The sequence below is a fragment of the Alnus glutinosa genome, chromosome 5 (genome assembly GCF_958979055.1).
Source record: "Alnus glutinosa chromosome 5, dhAlnGlut1.1, whole genome shotgun sequence".
Taxonomy (NCBI): Eukaryota; Viridiplantae; Streptophyta; class Magnoliopsida; order Fagales; family Betulaceae; genus Alnus; species Alnus glutinosa.
Genome location: NC_084890.1, coordinates 21,316,243 through 21,336,103, shown reverse-complemented (window position 1 = coordinate 21,336,103; position 19,861 = coordinate 21,316,243). Strand labels below are relative to the sequence as shown.

The 19,861-nt window shown below is 39.7% G+C and overlaps 1 protein-coding gene across 1 annotated transcript; it reads left to right on the top strand.

The window, feature by feature from the left end:
* The first annotated feature begins 288 nt into the window (after window positions 1–288).
* LOC133869078 (receptor-like protein 34) lies at window positions 289–1,032 on the top strand. The gene is made up of 2 exons (XM_062306049.1): window positions 289–925; window positions 1,019–1,032. The coding sequence occupies exons 1-2, from the start codon at window positions 289–291 to the stop codon at window positions 1,030–1,032; spliced, it is 651 nt and encodes a 216-aa protein (XP_062162033.1).
* Window positions 1,033–19,861: the final 18,829 nt, after the last annotated feature.

Here is a 19,861-nt window from a genome sequence, read left to right as displayed (position 1 = left end):
CCTTCTCAATTACATGGATGCAAGTTTTTTAATTAAAAAAGTTACATTTATGTCCTTCTAGAAAGACACCGGAAGGACACTAAAAGGAGCTCTACCCACTTTCTCCAAAAATCCTAAATTTTGTTTGTTTCTTTCAATTTGTTATGCTACAATCTCCTTATATAACAGCCTCGATCACTTGAGCTCACACACATCCCCAGTACCTCAACCAACATACATGCACTACTTATAAATAGAACCTTTTTCCCATTTCCTTTTATTGTGGCACTTCTCATGCTACAATGTTACATGGCAAGCCAAGATGTTGCAAATGTTCCTAACATTACCACCGATCAATCAGCTCTTCTTGCCTTAAAAGCTAGTATTTCTTATAATCCTCATAATGTTTTGACAAACAACTGGTCTACTGGCACCTCTGTTTGTAATTGGATTGGTATCACTTGTGGTTTTCGCCATCATCGAGTCACAGCCTTGAACCTTTCTTACATGGGTCTCCTAGGCACCATTCCTCCACACATAGGGAACCTTTCATTTCTTGTTAGCCTGAGTATAAAAAACAACAACTTTCATGGATCTGTGCCCAATGAGTTGGCACATCTTTTTCGGTTGCGTCACTTATCTTTTAAGTTCAACGACTTCGGTGGAGAAATCCCATCATGGATGGGGCTGTTATCCAAACTTAAATTTTTGTCTCTTGCTGGTAAAAGTTTTACAAGCGGAATTGCACCATCTCTATGTAACATATCTTCATTGGAGATAATAAGTTTTGGATATAACAAACTTTCGGGCTCCATTTCTATTTTCAAGTGCAAACGATTGAAATATTTATATTTAGCTTATAACTATTTCACTGAAAGCGTACCTTCAGAAATTGGAAACTTAATCATGCTCACAGAGTTATACTTTCACAACAACAACTTTAAAGGTATGTTTAGTCATGTTTTAGTTAATTGATTATATGGATGACATCATCCACTCAACATATTTGTCTTTCATTAATTGCCTACAATATATGCAGTATCTTTCAAATGAAAGTACAAAATAATTTGTGGAGAGGACACAAGAAAACAAAATGATATATTTAAGCAATTCAGGATTAAATTTGAAATTTGAAATTTGACTTCAAGTATAAAGTGTGTGTGAACAAGCGTCAACAAAAAGTAAAGTACAGCGGAAAATAAATGACACACAGTTTTTGTTAATGAAGTGGAAACTCAATTAAGAGAAAAACCACTCCGGGGCAGCCAAACCCAGGAATTCCACTATTCAGAAGACAAAGCTAGATACAAGACAGTAGTACTCACATAAACCCGATGCAGTGGTCCTATCTTGATCTCTGACGTGTAACCCAACACGAACACTTCCTAACCAGGTTCATCTACCTGAAGGGGTCTTCAATGGAACTCCTTTATCTTAAAGCCGACCTCTAAGATAGACCTCAGTTGTAGCATGGCAACAGCACACTTGAAGAGGGCTTCACAGGAAATATCACGTCTTTGAGCAATTATGGAATTCAATACCGAATTCTTGCAACTCTAAGTGCCTAGGGGCACCTATTTGTAGGCTGGGGGTCAGAATGACGTCTGGCAAAATATGCCTGGGAGCCGTCCAGACGGACAATTGTGCGACAGGATTTTTCCGAAATTTCCGCGGAGAAATCTTTCCTGTATAAGAACATCGTCTGAAAGGGATGGCTTGATCGTCCGGACGGACGCACGTCCGCCGCAAGTAATTTCCATAACAAGCTTCGCGCGTTCGGACCATGGGGCAGGAGCGTCCGGACGGCTGAGCTTCAACACGCAATTCCCATATCTGATGTGCATGCGTCCGGACCATGAGGAGCAGACGTCCAGACGGTTGAAGTTTAATAGGCAGTTACCATATACGATGCACCAGCGTCCGGACCACAGCTGTCAGACGTCCGGACGGTCACTTTTGAATTGTGATTCTTGCCTTACGGAGACACGCGTCCGGACGGGATACCACATCGTCCGGACGGTTGATTGATCTTACCTTTGTTGGAACTTGGAAACAATCGGTGAACCGTTCGAGAACTGATAGGCGTCCGGACATGCTGCTGAAACGTCCGGACGGATGCAAGCTGGAACAGAAGCTTCTAGATACAGTGTAGGGGTCTGGACGGAAAGAGCACATCGTCCAGACAGATGATGTTGATCTGTCTGGAGTCCGGACGGGATGACACGTCGTCCGGACGGCTAACAGGGAACTTGAATTTCTTCTAACTTGACATCACTCTGAAAAGTGGAATCCCTGTTTACTGCATCTTTACACATAAGTTATGTTAGGGATAAAATCAACCCTAGAGACACGTGGATTCGGAAACATCTCGGAGCTATGTCTCGGGCATTTATTACAGCCAACAAAGAAAAGACTGCCTAGGTGTAAATACATCTCGGAGGTATAACGATCTTAACACTCCAGGTTACGGTATGAAGAACATCCCGAGATCTCCTAATCTGAATGGAGCGAGCACATCTCGGGTATTTGAGTCTCGGAGTAACCTCGCCTCGGAGATAACAACAAGTCAGTACAATAATGTCTTAGCCTTTTATAACCCCGTTATGATGCAGCGATATCCCGAGATCTCCAAGGTAGAACGAACATGTCTCGGACATCATCGCCTCGGGGTCTGGTTGAAGGTTTGCTGCGGATATTTCAGAGTACAATAAGGACAGAATTCCATGATTAATGGGATAAGGTAGTTATTTAACGATTGAGGTGGGGTTCAGCATTAAACAAATGCTAGTGGATGATTTTGGAGAAACTCTGCTGGACAACAACATCAAGACAGCATGGGCAGCACTTTCCTCCAAACCTGGCAGCACTTTCCTCCATCCCAGGCAGCACTTCCTCCAAGCTTCTTGGACAATGCATACACTCAATAAAATAATCCCACTTAATCATAAAGTAACCGCCCACTCACTCTCTCCACTCGAGGACACAACAAAAACAAATGTTAAAGAAATAGAAGGTGGCAGACATGGGAAGATGGACGCTCCAAACAGAATAAATTAAGCCAGAATTCGAGCTCCTGGAAAAAGGAGGCATGAAGAATTGGAAGGAGGCAGCAAGTATAGTAAGGCCAGGAGCCCGGCCTATAAATAGAGGTCATCGCACCAGATGCAGGGGGATAGAAAAAGAGATATAGAAAAACAAGGGCAAAAAAAAGGAGAAAATAGAGAAACTTAAGAGAGGGAAATCTGGGTGTATCGGGGCTTAGGGCTACGAGTGATTTTTCTCTTGTAACTACTTAATAGTGAATTTTCTCTACACCTCCTACAGTGGATGTACCTCGGTTTGAGGGAACCACTTAAATCCTTGTGTCATCCTCTCCCCTATTTCCTCAATTTTTTCATTTCAATCAGGCCTTAGGAAATAAGACTAATTTCCTGAGATAGCGAATCATCAGACGACACGTCACCATACCGGAAACTGTACCAACAAGTTATTTTGTCCAAACACAGAATAAGGCCAAAATACTAACAAACTCCCCCTTTGGCCATTCTGGGACAAAAATCACTTGACCGGCTTGGAAATACATTCCTGGTCCAAAAATAAAATTACTCCCCCTTTTTGTCACAAAGGGACAAAGGGTAAAACAGAGTAATGAGAAAAACCACTCAACAATTACTCCCCCTCAATGTCTCAGAAGTACAAGGGTAAATAGAGTAATAATATCCACAAATAAAAACTTTCTAAAATCCAAAACAATAGGAGAATAGAGAAAAGTCTGCAAGTGGCCCAAAAGAGAGGAACAGAAATCTTCCAAGTATCAAATCCCAAGACCTTTGGAAATTGAACATCCGACTTCAACAATAGTCAGTTTTCCAAAGGATGCATCTGTCAATCACTGTGCTGGGAGCCGCTGGATGTCGTATTCCTGAAAAACCAATCAGAAATATCTCCAAAAATACCATTAGATCCTGTTAGTTCCAAACATAATGTGGTATTTAACACGGCTGTCAAATGGATGCCAAAGAGAAATAAAAGCAATGCAGCTACTCATAAGGCATAAATATATCATGATCAGCCCAACACACAGACAGAGAAGGATTTTCATGCACACTATCTCAAGAAAAGATCCCAACAAATATTCCAATGTTCTAAAATCACAAAGACTTAAAAGAATAACGGAAAACACAATGAAGATCATGGGATGAAAATAGATGTGCAAAAAAAAAGCCAAAATCTCGGGAGAAATCCACGAGAAAAACACACAAGATGCCATGATAAATCAATAAAAATGCAAAGATGTGTGTATGGCAGAGAAAGAGACGCAAGTCTTAAACCTGTAGAGATCCTATCAGGATATGTCACTTAACCATCCGAATGGCAACTGCTAGGTCAGCATATGGCAAGACTGCGCTTGTCCGGACGTAAGAATAAGTCCGTACAGACACTTCATACTAAAAATTTGAAACTTTGAGGAAAATTTGCAGAAAAATATTTTTCCTAAAGTTAGCTTCAGAACACGCATATATAATCAACTGATAAAGCAATCAAATGGCATTGCAAAAATATGCAAAGATATAAATGAGAGTTAAGTATTCAATAAGCACAAATTTCCCTGCAGATAGAATTTTTAAATAGATTACTCAACTCATGCAATGCGTGTGTGTGTGAAGACTTTCTCAAAAAGGTATGAAATTCACTGATATGACAAAAAGTAACCAGATTTTTCAAACAAGAGAGAAAATCAATGAAAGATCAGCCAAAAGTCAAACCTTATCTTACTAGGGCCTAGCCACCCTTATTTGATACACTCCCCCTAAGATGCAGCACCTAATTGTTTTACTTGTACCATGAAGGACAAAGTAAAATTTTTACTTGCACGGAGTGGGCAAGGCATATAGCAAACTCAGCACATAAGCAGTGAATATACAATTTAAAAGCGCATAATGCATATGATTTACTGCTTGATTCTTATTGTGCTGCAATCCTAGAGAGTGCCAGAATTTTTAGGCTCTAGGTTCAACTAGCATGTGGTCAATTTGACCATCTTAATCAAAGACCTCTTCTCTTATCTAGAATTTCTAGAAGCAAAAAGTCAGAGAAGGAAAAGATGTACCAAAGGGGAGTCTTAGATAGTGCACATTTTCATCGCATTAGGAAAGTAACTATCTATCATTAAGATGCAACAGGAAAACTTAGCAGATATCATGTATAAACTATCAATCATATATAAGCATATTTAATCAATGCACAATGAACTGAGATATCAGACAAAAACACATGCAATATATGAAAAGCTATCAAAAGAAAGAAATAAAGTTTCGCATCTTCTCCCCAATTTTTTTTTTTTCTTTTTTTGTTGAAAAACAACAAAGACATGCTTATGGAAAAGGAAATGACATCTAATGCCGCCTGACGTGATTTTAACTGTCATCCCCAAAAATATATCTGCAGAAGCTTCTCAAGATAACAAGAGAAAATATAGGGGATAAAATAAATGGTTCCTCAAATAGAATGCAAGGCATGAGTAAGATATGACAAGATAAACAATGCAATGCAAACATACCTGACATGCACTAGGATTTAGGAACCAAAATCCTAGGCGTGGGAGACCTCACCTACTAGGTGAGTCCACTTCCCCTCAAGGGGTGAATTGTCTCATCCTTCCTTACCCATACCTTCTTTACCTGTGAGGCAGGGGTGTGAGCCATGTCCCAATTGATCAGTCAGACTAGGACATTCTTTATCATGTTGACAAGCCCTTCATTGGTCTGATTCTTCTTGAGCTTGTGGGGCTTCACTTTGAAGCATTCGGCTTTGACGTGGCCATACTTACCACAGTGATAGCATGAGGGAGAATCCCTTTGAGGATAATGCCATTGTTGTCGAAAAACATTATGAGGCTTGGAAGATTTAGAGCTAGACTTACCTGTCTTTTGCTCCGTTTTCCTAATCCGAGGCTGCTGACGTCGGATTTGAGGACAGTGTGGCCTGATGTGTCCAGAGACACCATAATGATAACAGGTAGGCTGACTTCGTTTGCTGCTTCTTGAAGGACATTGCAAATTTAAGATTAGCATTTTCACAAACAACAAAATCCTTACCTCTTTGAGATATATGCCTCTTATGGGGCGGGACATATTTATCTGAAGAGGTTTTCTCAATAACGCCCCTTTTGGAGTCCTCCTGCTTCTTCCAAGGTTTGTGAGATTTTAACACATAACAATTTGGTCTAATATGACCAATTTTTCCACAATTATGACAAATAGGAACAAACTTACCTTGTGTTCCTGAATCCTTGGAGTTAGGCATCACACAGTTATCTAAGCAAGAATTTTCAGAACAAGCTGCATCTACTATCACATGCTTAATACCAACAGAATCTAATTCAGAACCAGAAGCATGTGAAGTAGAAGTATTTAAATCAGCAGTCAAATCAGGCTTGTTCGAAATATCTGAATGAATACACAGCTTGCTTTTCAAATTATCACTTGAGAATTTTTTCAGGAGATCTTCAAATTCTTTTAATTTATTCTCAAGTGTATCAATAATGTCAAACAACATGGTATTCTCAGATCTCAAAGAGTCAATCAAAGCATGAGATTCAGATAACTGAACAATCAAAGACTCTTTTTCTCGCTTCACCTTTTTGAGCTCTTTAGGAGAAACAATTTTATCAAGTTTAGCAAAAACTTTAGAGAGCTCAATACCATGATTTTCTTCAGATAACTGAGAGAAATCCATGATAAAAGGTGTAATAAAAAAAAAATAGAAGTCATAAAAAGATGAGGATCACACTCAGGAAATAAATCCTTTCAACAGAGTGTGCCTGCTCTGATACCAATTGAAAATTGAAATTTGACTTCAAGTATAAAGTGTGTGTGCACAAGTGTCAACAAAAAGTAAAGCACAGCGGAAAATAAATGACACACAATTTTTGTTGACGAAGTGGAAACTCAATTAAGAGAAAAACCACTCCGAGACAGCCAAACCCAAGAATTCCACTATTCAATAGACAAAGCTAGATACAAGACAGTAGCACTCACATAAACCCGATGCAGTGGTCGTATCTTGATCTCTGATGTGTAACCCAACACGAACGCTTCCCAACTAGGTTCACCTACCTGAAGGGGTCTTCAATGGAACTCCTTTATCTTAGAGCCTACCTCTAAGATAGACCTCGGTTGTAGCACGGCAACAGCACACTTGAAGAGGGCTTCAGAGGAAATATCACGTCTCTGAGCAATTGTGGAATTCAATACCGAATTCTTGCAAATCTAAGTGCCCAGGGGCCCCTATTTATAGGCTGGGGGTCAGAATAGGTGTCAGGCAAAATATGCATGGGAGCCGTCCGGACAGTAAATCATGTCCGTCCGGACGGACAACTGTGCGACAGGATTTTTTTGAAATTTTCGAGGTGAAATCTTTCCTGTATAAGAATATCGTCCGGACGGGATGGCTTGATCGTCCGGACGGATGCACATCCGCCGCAAGTAATTTCCATAACAGGCTTCGCACGTCAGGACCATGGGGCAGGAGCGTCCAAACGGCTGAGCTTCAACACGCAATTTCCATATCTGATGCGCATGCGTCCGGACCATGAGGAGCAGACGTCCAAACGGTTGAAGTCGAATCGGCAGTTACCATATACGATGCACCAGCGTCTGGACCACAGCTGTCAGACGTCCGGACGGTCAATTTTGAACTGCGATTCTTGCCTTATGGAGACACGCGTCCGGACGGGATACCACATCGTCCGAACGGTTGATTGATCTATCCTTTCTTGGAACTTGGAAAGAATCAGTGAACCGTTCGAGAACTGATAGGCGTCTGGACTTGCTGCTGAAACGTCCGGACGGATGCAAGCTGAAACAGAAGCTTCTCGATACAGTGTAGGGGTCCGGACGGAAGGAGCACGTCATCCGGACGGATGATGCTGATCTGTCTGGAGTCCGGACGGGATGACACGTCGTCCGAACGGCTGACAGGGAACTTGAATTTCTTCTAACTTGACATCACTCTGAAAAGTGGAATCCCTATTTACTGCATCTTTACACATAAGTGATTTTGTCCAAACACAAAATAAGGCCAAAATACTAACAAAAATAAAAATCTAATGGATGGTAATCTAATTGTCTATTGCTGGCCAAAATACTAACAAAAATAAAAATCTAATGGATGGTAATCTAATTGTCTATTGCTGCTAGGGTGTAATTGACTAGTTCTGGTTGGATGGGAAAAGGTGGGTTGCACATGTTTGTGAAAATGAGTCCACAATACTAAGGATGACCTCGCTACAATTGGATATACCAAAATTGGGATACGTTACTTATTTGTAAAAAAATTCACATTATTTCAAGTTTCTTATTAGTTGTCCAATTTAATTATTTTGGTTCAATTCATTTCAAAAGGTTGAAAACTACTTTTTGTACAGGTTTGTAACAGAATTAAGGTTTTTGTGATGAAATTGTGGAATTGAATGACAGAATTATGAAAGGAATGTGAAGAACAGCTTGTATTGATTCTAGAACGATTACACCATTACAATAGCTAAAGTTATGGGCTAAGCTAGATAGCTAACAATTCATCAAATCACAGAATGCGTCCAAACAAAGAGACTTGAGCTATTTATTCTATAACCATTGGGCCAACTAAGCCCACGTGGACAATCCATTTGCCATGAGACCAAAATTAGCTAAAACTAATATCAGAGCCCAATTGGTATAACAACCCATTGGCCTTTAAACCCAGATGCCTAAAAAAACCATCTTGCCCTTCAAACACGAGTTGCATCCAGCTGGATCATGCTAACTCTAAAGACTTCTTCATTCAACGCTTTTGACTTCCTCTTGGCTCAAGAACTGATTCACCTTTTGACTCCTTAACCAAGACCAGTGACAATACCCCTCTCTTTCACAACACCTTGCCCACAAGGTGTGGGTAAGACGCCTTCAAGCGATGATATGACTCCCAAGTGGCCTCGGTAGCTGGCTGTCCTTCCCAGCGAATCAGAAGCTCCACCACAGCCCGGTCATGGACTCGGTGAGACTGACGATAGAGAACCTCCTCAGGCTCAGGATGAATGACCCCTTGAGCGTTGATGGGGGGAAGATGAGAGATAGCTTCAACCGAACGGCCAATCTTCAGCTTAAGCTGAGAAATGTGAAAAACCAGGTGGAGGAGAGAGCCCACTAGAAGATCCAGACAATAGGTTATAGTGCCCACCTTCTGAAGGATCTTGAAGGGACCATATAAACGTGGAGAGAGCTTGAGATTACGGCGCCAAGCAACCGAAAGCAGACGATATGGCTACAATCGTAAGTATACCCAGTCACCCTCATAAAACTGGTGTTCAATTCGCTTCAAATTAGCATTCTTTTCATCCGATTTTGGCTTTTAGGTAGGTTGTCCCTTAAAAGCTTCAAAATTTCATCACGGGAACGCAGCTAGGACTCAATTGTGGCCAATTGAGTAGTTCCTGGCATATAAGTGAGAAGTCGGGGAGGTAAGTACTCGTAAATAGCTTCAAAGGGAGTGATTTGTGTAGAATGATGATAGGAAGTATTGTAGCAACACTCTGCCAAGGGTAACCACTGCACCCATCCCCCGGGTTTGTCACAAATCATACACTGCAAATAACTCTCCACATATTTGTTTACAGCATTGGATTAACCATCAAACTGATGATGGTAAGCTGTGCTAAAAACTAGGAAAACTCCCTATGCTTTAAAAATCTTAGTCCAAAACGTACTAGTAAAAACAGTATCCCTATCCGAAATAATCGAATGAGGAAGACCATGAAGTTTAAACAACCGACTGAGAAACAGTTGGGCCAATTTATCAGCTGTGTAAGGGTGTTTGAGAGCTAAAAAGTGAGCATACTTAGTCAATTTGTCAACCACCACCCAGATCACCCTGAATCCACCCAAAAGAGGGAGCCCCTCAATGAAGTCCATAGAAATACTAGACCAAGGTCTTTCAAGAATATGCAAAGGTTGTAGCCACCCAGCAGGAGAGACATTCTCTGCTTTAACCTTCTTGCAAGTGTCACACTCCCAAATGAACCATTTAACATCAGATTTCAACCCAAGCCAAAAGAAATCCTTCTTGGCCCAATAAATAGTCTTGTCATATCCTACATGACCAACTAATGGACTAGCATGTACAAAGTGTAAGATTTGACCTCTAAGGGATTCTCCAACATAGATCCACTTCTTGTATAATAGAATTCCATCTTGGAGAGAGAACTTTCTGTGGGACAGCTTCCCTTCTTGGTACTGTTGCAGCAAAGCCTGCATGTGAGGATTTGAGGCATAACTCCTCTTTAAATCTTCTAGCCATTCTAAGGTTGGATAGGAAATCACAGATAAAGTAAACTCCTGGTCTGTATCCTCATCCCGCCTAGAAATAGCATTAGCTACAGAATTGTCCCAACCCTTCTTGTATTCAACAACAAAGTCATACCCCAGCAACTTAGTAATCAACTTTTGTTGCATTGGGGTTCCAATCTTCTATTCCAAAAGGAACTTTAGGCTCTGATGATTAGTTTTGATGGTAAAAGGATGACCTAGCAAATAAGAACGCCATTTCTTAACTGCTGAAACCAGGGCCACCAACTCTGTCTCATAGGTGGATAAGTCTAAAAACTGGTCTTTCAACATCTGGCTGGAAAAAGCTATCAGCCTTTGTTCCTGCAATAAAATTGCCCATACTTTTCTGCCCGAAGCATCACACTCAATCAAAAAGGGTTTACCAAAATCCGGTAGAATGAGAACCGAGGGATTGGTCATAGCCTCCTTGAATGCTAAAAATGCTTCTTCAGCCTTTGTATTCCAACCAAAGGCATTTTTCTTAAACAAATCAGTCAATGGGGCCGCAATGAAACCATAACCCCTAATAAACTTACGATAGTATCCTGTAAGACCTAGGAAACCCCGTAACACTTTTAAGGATTGTTACATTTGTGTTGGCTGCATTTTGTTGGACAAAATCACTTCTATGTAATGTTGCTTCTTTCACAGGGATGCTGCTTTATCCAGAGTCTACTCTTCAACTATGTTCTTCAAGAAGATTTTGTGAAGTTTTCAAGAAAATTTGGTTCCCTATCAGCCGTCCGGTCGACGTGTCATACCGTCTGGACGCTCAGCTGTCCAAAGCACCATCCGTCTAGACGATCTGGATTTCCATCCGAACACCCAAGTGTTCAAAGCATCATCCGTCCGGACGCTCATCAGACAGCAACATCAGTCTTGATGACTAGAACTTTCCGTCTAGACGCCCATCAGTGTTTAGAAGCTTCGAACAGTTCAAGTTTGCAACCATTCGGACGTAATGACAAATCATCCGGACGCTCTTCAAAGTTCGAGAAGATCCTAGTGTTCCAGTGCATCCGTTCGGACGACGTACTTATACCGTCCAGATGCTGCTTTATCCAGAGTCTATTCTTCAGCTATGTTCTTCAAAAAGATTTTGTGAAGTTTTCAAGAAAATTTGGTTCCCTGTCAACCGTCCGGTCGACGTGTCATACCGTCCGGACGCTCAGCTGTCCAAAGCACCATCCGTCTAGACGATCTGGATTTCCATCCGAACACCCAAGTGTTCAAAGCATCATCCATCTGGATGCTCATCAGACAGCAACATCAGTCTTGATGACTAGAACTTTCCGTCTGGACGCCCATCAGTGTTTAGAAGCTTCGAACAGTTCAAGTTTGCAACCATTCGGACGTAATGGCAAATCATCCGGACGCTCTTCAAAGTTCGAGAAGATCCTAGTGTTCCAGTGCATCCGTTCGGACGACGTACTTATACCGTCCAGACGCCATTCTGTGTTTGACTAGGATTAGGGTTTTTGACTCAAGACATAGTCCAGAAGATCTGTTATCCCGTCCGGACGATGTCCTCTATAAGACAAGACGTACATACAAAGTTCAACCGTCCAGACGTCAGCCTTCATAGTCTAGACAATCAAGCTTCATATATGGAAATTGCATGCACCAGTTCAACCGTCCAGACATCACCCTTGAGGGTCCGGACGCTCCAAAGTGTTATGGTAATTATGTGCAGCCAAAGTGCAACCGTCCAGACGCTAAGGTAACACCGTCCGGACACAACCTTGTTACGGAAGCTTTCACTGCTATTTTGGAAAGGCTGTTGCAATTGACCGTCCAGATGCCCTCCCGTATTTTGATCATAAATTTTTACTCAAATATCGGATTGGGATGAAATCAGCATCGTAGGAAAGCTAACGAAAAATGCTATAAATTGACTATCTAACCGGCCAGTAGAAGTGTCCGGATGGCCCCCGTACGGATGGAAACATCTAGCGTCCGGACTGCCCTACGAAAATTCTAGAATTACTTTTTGAACAAGGAAAAAGTTGCCCGTCCGGACGGCCAAGGCTCCTGTCCGGACGCGCGTGCCTCAGACTCCTTTTTTTACTCAAATTAGGCCTTCTGAAGCCTATAAATAAGGGTTCTAGGCATGCATTCAAAACAGAATTCGGTGGTGAATTTCGTACAGCTTAGAGAGGGTGTTTAGGGAGATATTGAAGATTTGCTAGCTCTCTAACTTTTGCCAGTGTGTGATTTGATCAGCTGTAAAGTCTATCTTAGGGGTTGACCCTAAGGTAAAGAATTTCATTGAAGACCCCTTCAGGTAGGAGACTTGGTTAGGAGGCGTTCGTGTTAGGCTATATGTTAGAGTGTAAGGTACGACCACTGCATCAGGGGTATGTGAGTGCTACTACTTTGTAACTTGCTTTGTCTTCTTAATAGTGGATATCCTAGGTTTGGCTACCCCGGAATGGTTTTTCTCTTAATTGAGTTTCCACTTCGTCAACAAAATATTTGTCTCCTTTAATTTTCACATTTAATATTTTGTTGCACACTTTTCACACACACTTGTTAAAATTAGAAGTCCAATAATTTTTCAAGGATTGAGGTTGAGGCCAGTTTGCCATAGCCACCAGCTTCTTGCCATCAGCCTTAACACCCTCGGCTGAAATGAGATGACCAAGGTAGTCAATCTCTGAACAGCCAAATTTACACTTACTTCTTTTGGCAAACAATTGGTGAGCATGCAAGACCTCTAAAGTCAGCTTTAGGTGTTGGGAATGGGCCTGCATAGTAGGACTATACACCAAGATATCATCAAAAAACACCAAAATAAATTTCCGCAACTAAGAACGAAAAATATCGTTCATTAAGCTTTGAAAGGTGGATGGAGCATTGGTTAGGCCGAAAGGTATAACCAAAAACTCTCAATGCCCTTCATGTGTCCAAAATGCAGTTTTAGGAATGTCCTTCCGGCTTGACCCTGATTTTGTCATATTCGAACCTCAAGTCCAGTTTAGAGAACAACCTAGAGCTATGTAACTCATTTAGGAGTTCATCAATCACCGGAATAGGGAACGTATCCTTTAAAGTCTCCTTGTTGAGAGCCCTATAGTCCATACACATGCGCCACGAGCCGTCAGCCTTCCAAACTAGCAACATGGGAGAGGAAAAAGGACTTTGAGAGGGCTAGATCACCCCTGAGTCCAAAAGCTCCCTAACAATCCTTTCAATCTTTGTTTTCTATAAATAAGGATAGTGATAAGGCCGCACACAAACTGGTTGGGCATCTAGTTTTAGGAGGATGGCATGATCATGTATCCTTAAGGGTGGTAAACCCTTAGGTTCAGCAAAAATGTCAACAAAGTCCCCCAAAACCCATGAGACAGCAGCATCCAGTTAAGTCTCCACAAAATCTCCAACATTTTCCAACAAATAAAGCATTAGGCCCTTTTTACTCTCCAACAGACACTTAGGAAAATGAGCTTCCTCCCACAACTGTGGGGCAACCAACCCCTGCAGCTGAAATGTTTCATTAGCAAGAGTAAACTCCATAGTAAGAGTTTTAAAATTCCATACAATGGAGCCCAAAGTAACTAACCAATGAATTTCGAGAACCATGTTAAAATTATTGGACTTCTAATTTTAACAAGTGTGTGCAATAGTGTGCAACAAAATATCATCAAGTGGAAAGTAAAGAGACAGATATTTTGTTGGCGAAGTGGAAACTCATTTAAGAGAAAAACCACTCCGGGACAGCCAAACCAAGGATATCCACTATTTAGAAGACAAAGCTAGTACATAGACAGTAACACTCACATACCCGATGTAGCGATCATATCTAGCACTCTGATGTGTAACCCAACACGGCTTCCTGTCACGCCCCCGTTTTGGGATATAAGGGGAACGCGAACTTGAGCTATAAAACATCTCTATAATTTAAAACATGTACACAATTTTCCAAGAATAGCGCATGGCTATATTTCATTATATGAATATATACATATATAGTAGTTCTTTAGTTATTACATCATATTTTCAGAAATTCAAAATAAATATGCACAATACAAAAGTTAGGCCGGTCTTTATTGATCTATTGCTCTTAGGGGTAGGGTCTATGCCATCCATAATGAAAAGACTCCAGTCTACAGTGTCATCTGAAAAGATTTTGGGAAAGAAAGGGGGTGAGTTTGACAACTCAGTAAGGAAAACACAACAATAATAGTGTAATTTTCTTTTCAGGAATTCTAAATAGAATTCAAATAATTTAGCAAGTAAAGAAACAGTTAAATAACATACAATTATATCAAATGTAGAATGGTGCATGAATTATTTATGCTACGTGTAAGTTTTAACCACCCTTGGTCCAATATCCGCTAATTAACCATGAGCGGCGCACGTTTGGCTCGTCTCGAAAGACGACTATGAGCCCATCCTGTCGTCACAGGGGAGAGCCGTACCGGGTTGGAAACTTCCCTAGGTAAAGGCCTCCCCGGCCGGTAGCCCACACTTTAGTCCTTCCGTGTGGTTGCCATGCTACCCACATAACACATAGCACATAACATGTAACACATATATGATCCGGATCGTCTATGACATGGTACCGCAGGGGTAAAACTGTGTGCATATAAAACATGTATTATGAAATCATTAACCTTTGCTCATATGGTGCACATATAACACATATACTATGATATCATCAACCTTTGCTCATTTGGTGCACATGTAACACATACTATGATATCATCATCTTTACTCATATGGTGTACATGTATCAAATATAAACCAAGTATGATCACATGGGATTTCAATCACATCGTATAACAAGAGCATATTTATAATGGTAATATAAAAAGACAAGTAATATTAAAAGAGTTGAAAGAGTTTAGAAAATTCCCGACTTTTTCTTTTGAAAGAGTTTTATTAAAACTTTGCCGGGGTTTTGAGATAGTGTTTCCCTTACCTGATATCTTCAGAGCAATATTTTAGCTACCTTCTACCTAAATAAATTGCAAAAAGAAGTTTAGAGAAATATTCTGAGATTTGAAACCTAACACTTAAACTAGGGTATCCACTCCTTATTATTAATTTTCTTTCATCGATTAATTAAACACACATATATTATTTTTATAATAGATAAACATAATAGCTTTCCAAATATAAATAATGAGTTTTTTGTATCAAAACAAATTAATAAAATAATAACTTTATTTTATTCTTATAAAATTCGGATAGAATAACGGCATTAGTATCAATAACATCTAAAATACTTTAAAATATTAGGGCGACGTAATAGCGCTTTTGTAAAAATATTTATTTTACTCGAACATCACAACAGCGTGATTTATTATTTAAATACGCCACTTAAAATTCTCTATTTAAAAAACAACATAAAACACAAAAACAATAAAGTACTTTTAAACTCATAAAACCATAAACATTTAAAATACTAATAACTTTAAAATCATGAAATAGATAAACAAAGCTAAATAATAAACTTGCCAAAAGTATATTTTGTAAAAGGTAGAAAAGGCTTTTTTTTTTTTTTTTTTTTTTTTTTCTTTTATTAAATATTGACCGAGAGAGTCATTCCTTTCTCTCCATGTTTCTTTTTGTTTTATTATATATCTCTCTCTTTTCTTTAGTGTCTTCTTTCCCTTTTTTTTTTGTTTTCTTTGCTCTTGTTTCTTTTTATCACTTTTTGACCTTGTTGACCGAAAGAGGAAGGGGAGAACTTCCAGAGAATTCTCCTCCCTTCTATCCTTTTCCAATCTTGTCTTTTTACTTTCTTTTCTTTACTCACACAGCCGGTTCCATACATAAACACATAGAGAAGAAGACAAAGAAGCAAGAGAGAGCTTACAAGAAGAAGAAAATCCTAAAGATATCTTCCTCTCTTCTTTTCTGTGTGTGCCGTGAGAGATTAGAGAAAGGAGCTATTGCTTTTGCTTTTGCTTTTAGAGGCTGCTGTCCGAACAAGAAGGGAAGAGCATCCTTTATTTTCTGTTGGACAGAAATAAAGAAAGAGAGTCTAAAGAAGAGAAGAAAACTAAAGAAGCGAAGAAGAGGAGGGCTGCTCTCTCTTTCTTTTTCTTTTCTTTTTTCTTTTTTTTTTATTTTTTATTTTTATTTTTTTATTTCAGTGACAGAGGGAGAGCTTGCAGAAAAGAGAAAAACTGAGGAAGAAGAGAAGAGAAGAGAATGCAGAGGGAAAAGGAGGAGTGCTGTCCGTTAATGGGCTGCTCTACTTTTATGCACAAACGGATGGCTTAGATTATTTTGGGTAGAATTGATCAAGGGTTGGGAGTGGATCAGCGTGGGCAGCAAGAAGAATCAAAGGGTGGAATTTATACTTGGGCAGCACGTTTAGATCCATGGCCGAGAATCACCCTTGAGCAGCAAGTTTGGTTAAACACAGCTTGGGCAACACGTTTGAGCTTCAAGAAGATAAGATATTTGTAAAAAAAAAAAATCAATTGAAGGGAAACCATATGCTGAAACGTGAGAGAGGACTAAATTAACGTGGGCTGGGCTGAGCTTCACGTGTGGATTGGGCTGGGCTCTTAAGGAATAGAAATGGGCCCACTAATATATCAATTTTCGTCCAAAACAGATGGTAGTTGTTTGCGCGGGTGTTTTCATACCCTTAACGAAGTCCAAAAATTATGAAATTTTGAGGGTAGCTAGAAGACTTTGAGATGAGCGTTTTGACTTTTGAATCGACCAAAACAGAGTTCGTTTGACCCTATTTTCATTATTCCAAAGTTTAAGGTCCGTTTAAATTTTTATTGGACTAAAACTATAAAAGCTCTTTAATAAATAAATATTTATATCCATATTTAAAATACGGGGTATTACACTTTCCAACCAAGTCACCTACTTGAAGGGGTCTTGAATGGAATCCTTTACCTTATGGAAAACCCTTAAGATAGACTTTAGTTCAGCACAACAACAGCATTTGGCAATGGCTTGAGAGAGGACGCTTCAACACAATAATTCTTACAATAAACTCTCTAAGCTTCTACGAAATTCACTACCGAATTGTTACAAACAACATGTCTAGGGGCCTCTATTTATAGGCTACAGAAGACCTAAATCGTGTTTGATTAGGTTTTCCTAGACTCCGTCTAAACGGTAGACATATGGAGTCCAGACGGACAACTGTGCGATCAACTTTCCAAATTTTCTGAAATTCTTTCTTGAATTGAGCCGCATCTAGACGGTTGCACTTTTAGCTGCACACAATTTCCATATCAAGGCTTGGAGTGTCTGAACCATGAAGACTGTTGTCCGGACGGTTAAACTGATGCACGCAATTTCCATATATGAAACTTGAGCATCTGGATTGTGAAGACAGATGTCCGGACGATTGAACTTTGTATGCATAACTTGCCTTATAAAGGAGAGCGTCCGGACGGGAACAAACACCGTCCTGACGGTTGCAGCTGTCTTCCTATATTTATGTTTTAGAAAGAAATCCAATAGCTGGTCGAATACTGAACGGAGTCCGGACGTGCTGCTGAGACGTCGTGATGGATACACCTTGGAACAGTTCGTAGCTTCTCGACACAGAGGAAGGTCCGGATGGAAAGTTCTTGTCATCCGAAAGGATGAAGCTTGGACAGTCGAGCGTCCGGACAAAATATCACGTCATTCGAACGGATGCAAGGGATCCAAATTCATTGACTTGGAATCTGTGTAGAATCTTCTAGAAACATTTCTCTTAATATGAAGACTTAGAAAATACTATACCCCTAATAAAAAACATCATTACATGAAAGTGATTTTGTCCAACAGAATGCAACCAATTACAAACCAACACCATGTAACATCCAGCCAAAATGATCACATCAGCATCCACCTTAAAAGTAAACTTCTCAAGCTGAAGGTGAACTGCACTACATTTCCCTTCACTTAACACTTCTTCCCCATTAGCCACCTTCACTCAAATTCTACATTCCCTATCCAGCAACACCCTGGCCTTCTTAGCAAGGGTAGCATCTAAGAATTTATGTGTGTTGCCACTATCAATAAGGATGACTAATTGCTGACCATTAATTCTCCTAAGCACTCTCATAGTTTTCGGGTTATATTTCTAGTAATGGCTTGCGAAGAAATTTCTGGTTTGGAATCTTTACAATTGAAATTGATAAGGTCTAAACCCTGCTCCTCTAACTCTGACTGATCTGCCAATTCAAGTTCCTCAACAAGTTCCTCAGTATCCAGCAAAAGCAGCTTAGGATTTTGACACTTGTGACCATACTGCCACTTTTCATCACAAATATAACACAAACTTTTCTTCCTGCGTGTTAGCTTTTGATTGGCTACATTCTGTTGACAAAATCACTATTTTGTAATGTTGCTGCTTTCAAAGGGATGTCGTTTAGTTCAGAGTCTTCAAGATATTCAAAGCTTGTTTCTCTGATATGGAAAGAGCCTCATTATGACAAGTTGCAAGTTTTATGAAGGTTATTTCAGTGTTCAAGGAAGATTCTATGCAGATTCCAACTCAAAGAAGTCGGATCTCAAGCAACCGTCCGAACGATGTGGTATTCCCGTCCGGACGCTCTTCAGTTAGCAACATCCGTCAAGATGACGAGAACTTTCCATCCGGACGCCCATCAGTGTCTAGAAACTTTGAACTGTTCAAGATTGCATCCGTCTGGACATAATGGCAAATCATTCGAATGCTATTAAGAGTTCAAAAAGAATCTAGTGTTCAAGTGCATCCGTCTGGACACATAAATATTATGTGTACATGGATAGGTAGATTAGGTACTAAGTGGTTACCTAATGGATTCATACCACATGTGTTTCCATATGCTTACTAGCTTTTTTTTTTTACAAACTTAGGATTATTAGAATAATCTATAGCTCTTTAGCATTCTATTAGAATCGTTGTCCTCTTTTGATATTAACCATAGGCTTAGGTTTGTAACATTATCTAGTCCTTAATTCTTAAACACAAATGTTGTCATACTCTATACTCTATTTTCTATTCATCACTAATCTCGATAGGTAGTTTAGATCTAGGACCTTAATCTCATAGCATTCCAATTTAGTAACACATGTTCACTTAGGTTACAAACTCGTATTGTAATATTTACACATACAAAAGCTTTAAGGAAAATACATGGGCGTAAAAACTAAGCATTATACATAGGTTCAACTTACTATTAATCCGCCACATTTTAATAATATTATATCTTCATCGATTACTCATTTTTACATCACCATTCATTCCATTTCCTTCTCTTGAACTCTTCTTCTAATTTATCTCCATACATTAGCCATGTGCTACCAAGATTAACTTCCAATAATTGCAACAAACCAATCTAACCAATTTCCTTAATTAGAGTACCATTCGGTACTCAATTCCATACCAAGTTAATTCGACTTCATAAATTCCTAAAATATCCAAAACATCATAAGCATATCATGGAGCAAATATTAGCTCCCATCAACCAACTCCACATCAAAACCCATACTAAAGATCAATTCTACTATATTCTTACAATTACTTTGAAATCCTCCAATTTGTTAACATCAACCCAAAA

Bases quoted from the DNA above. Each gene is read 5' to 3' on its own strand.
- LOC133869078 (XM_062306049.1), top strand. From the start codon at position 289: ATGGCAAGCCAAGATGTTGCAAATGTTCCTAACATTACCACCGATCAA.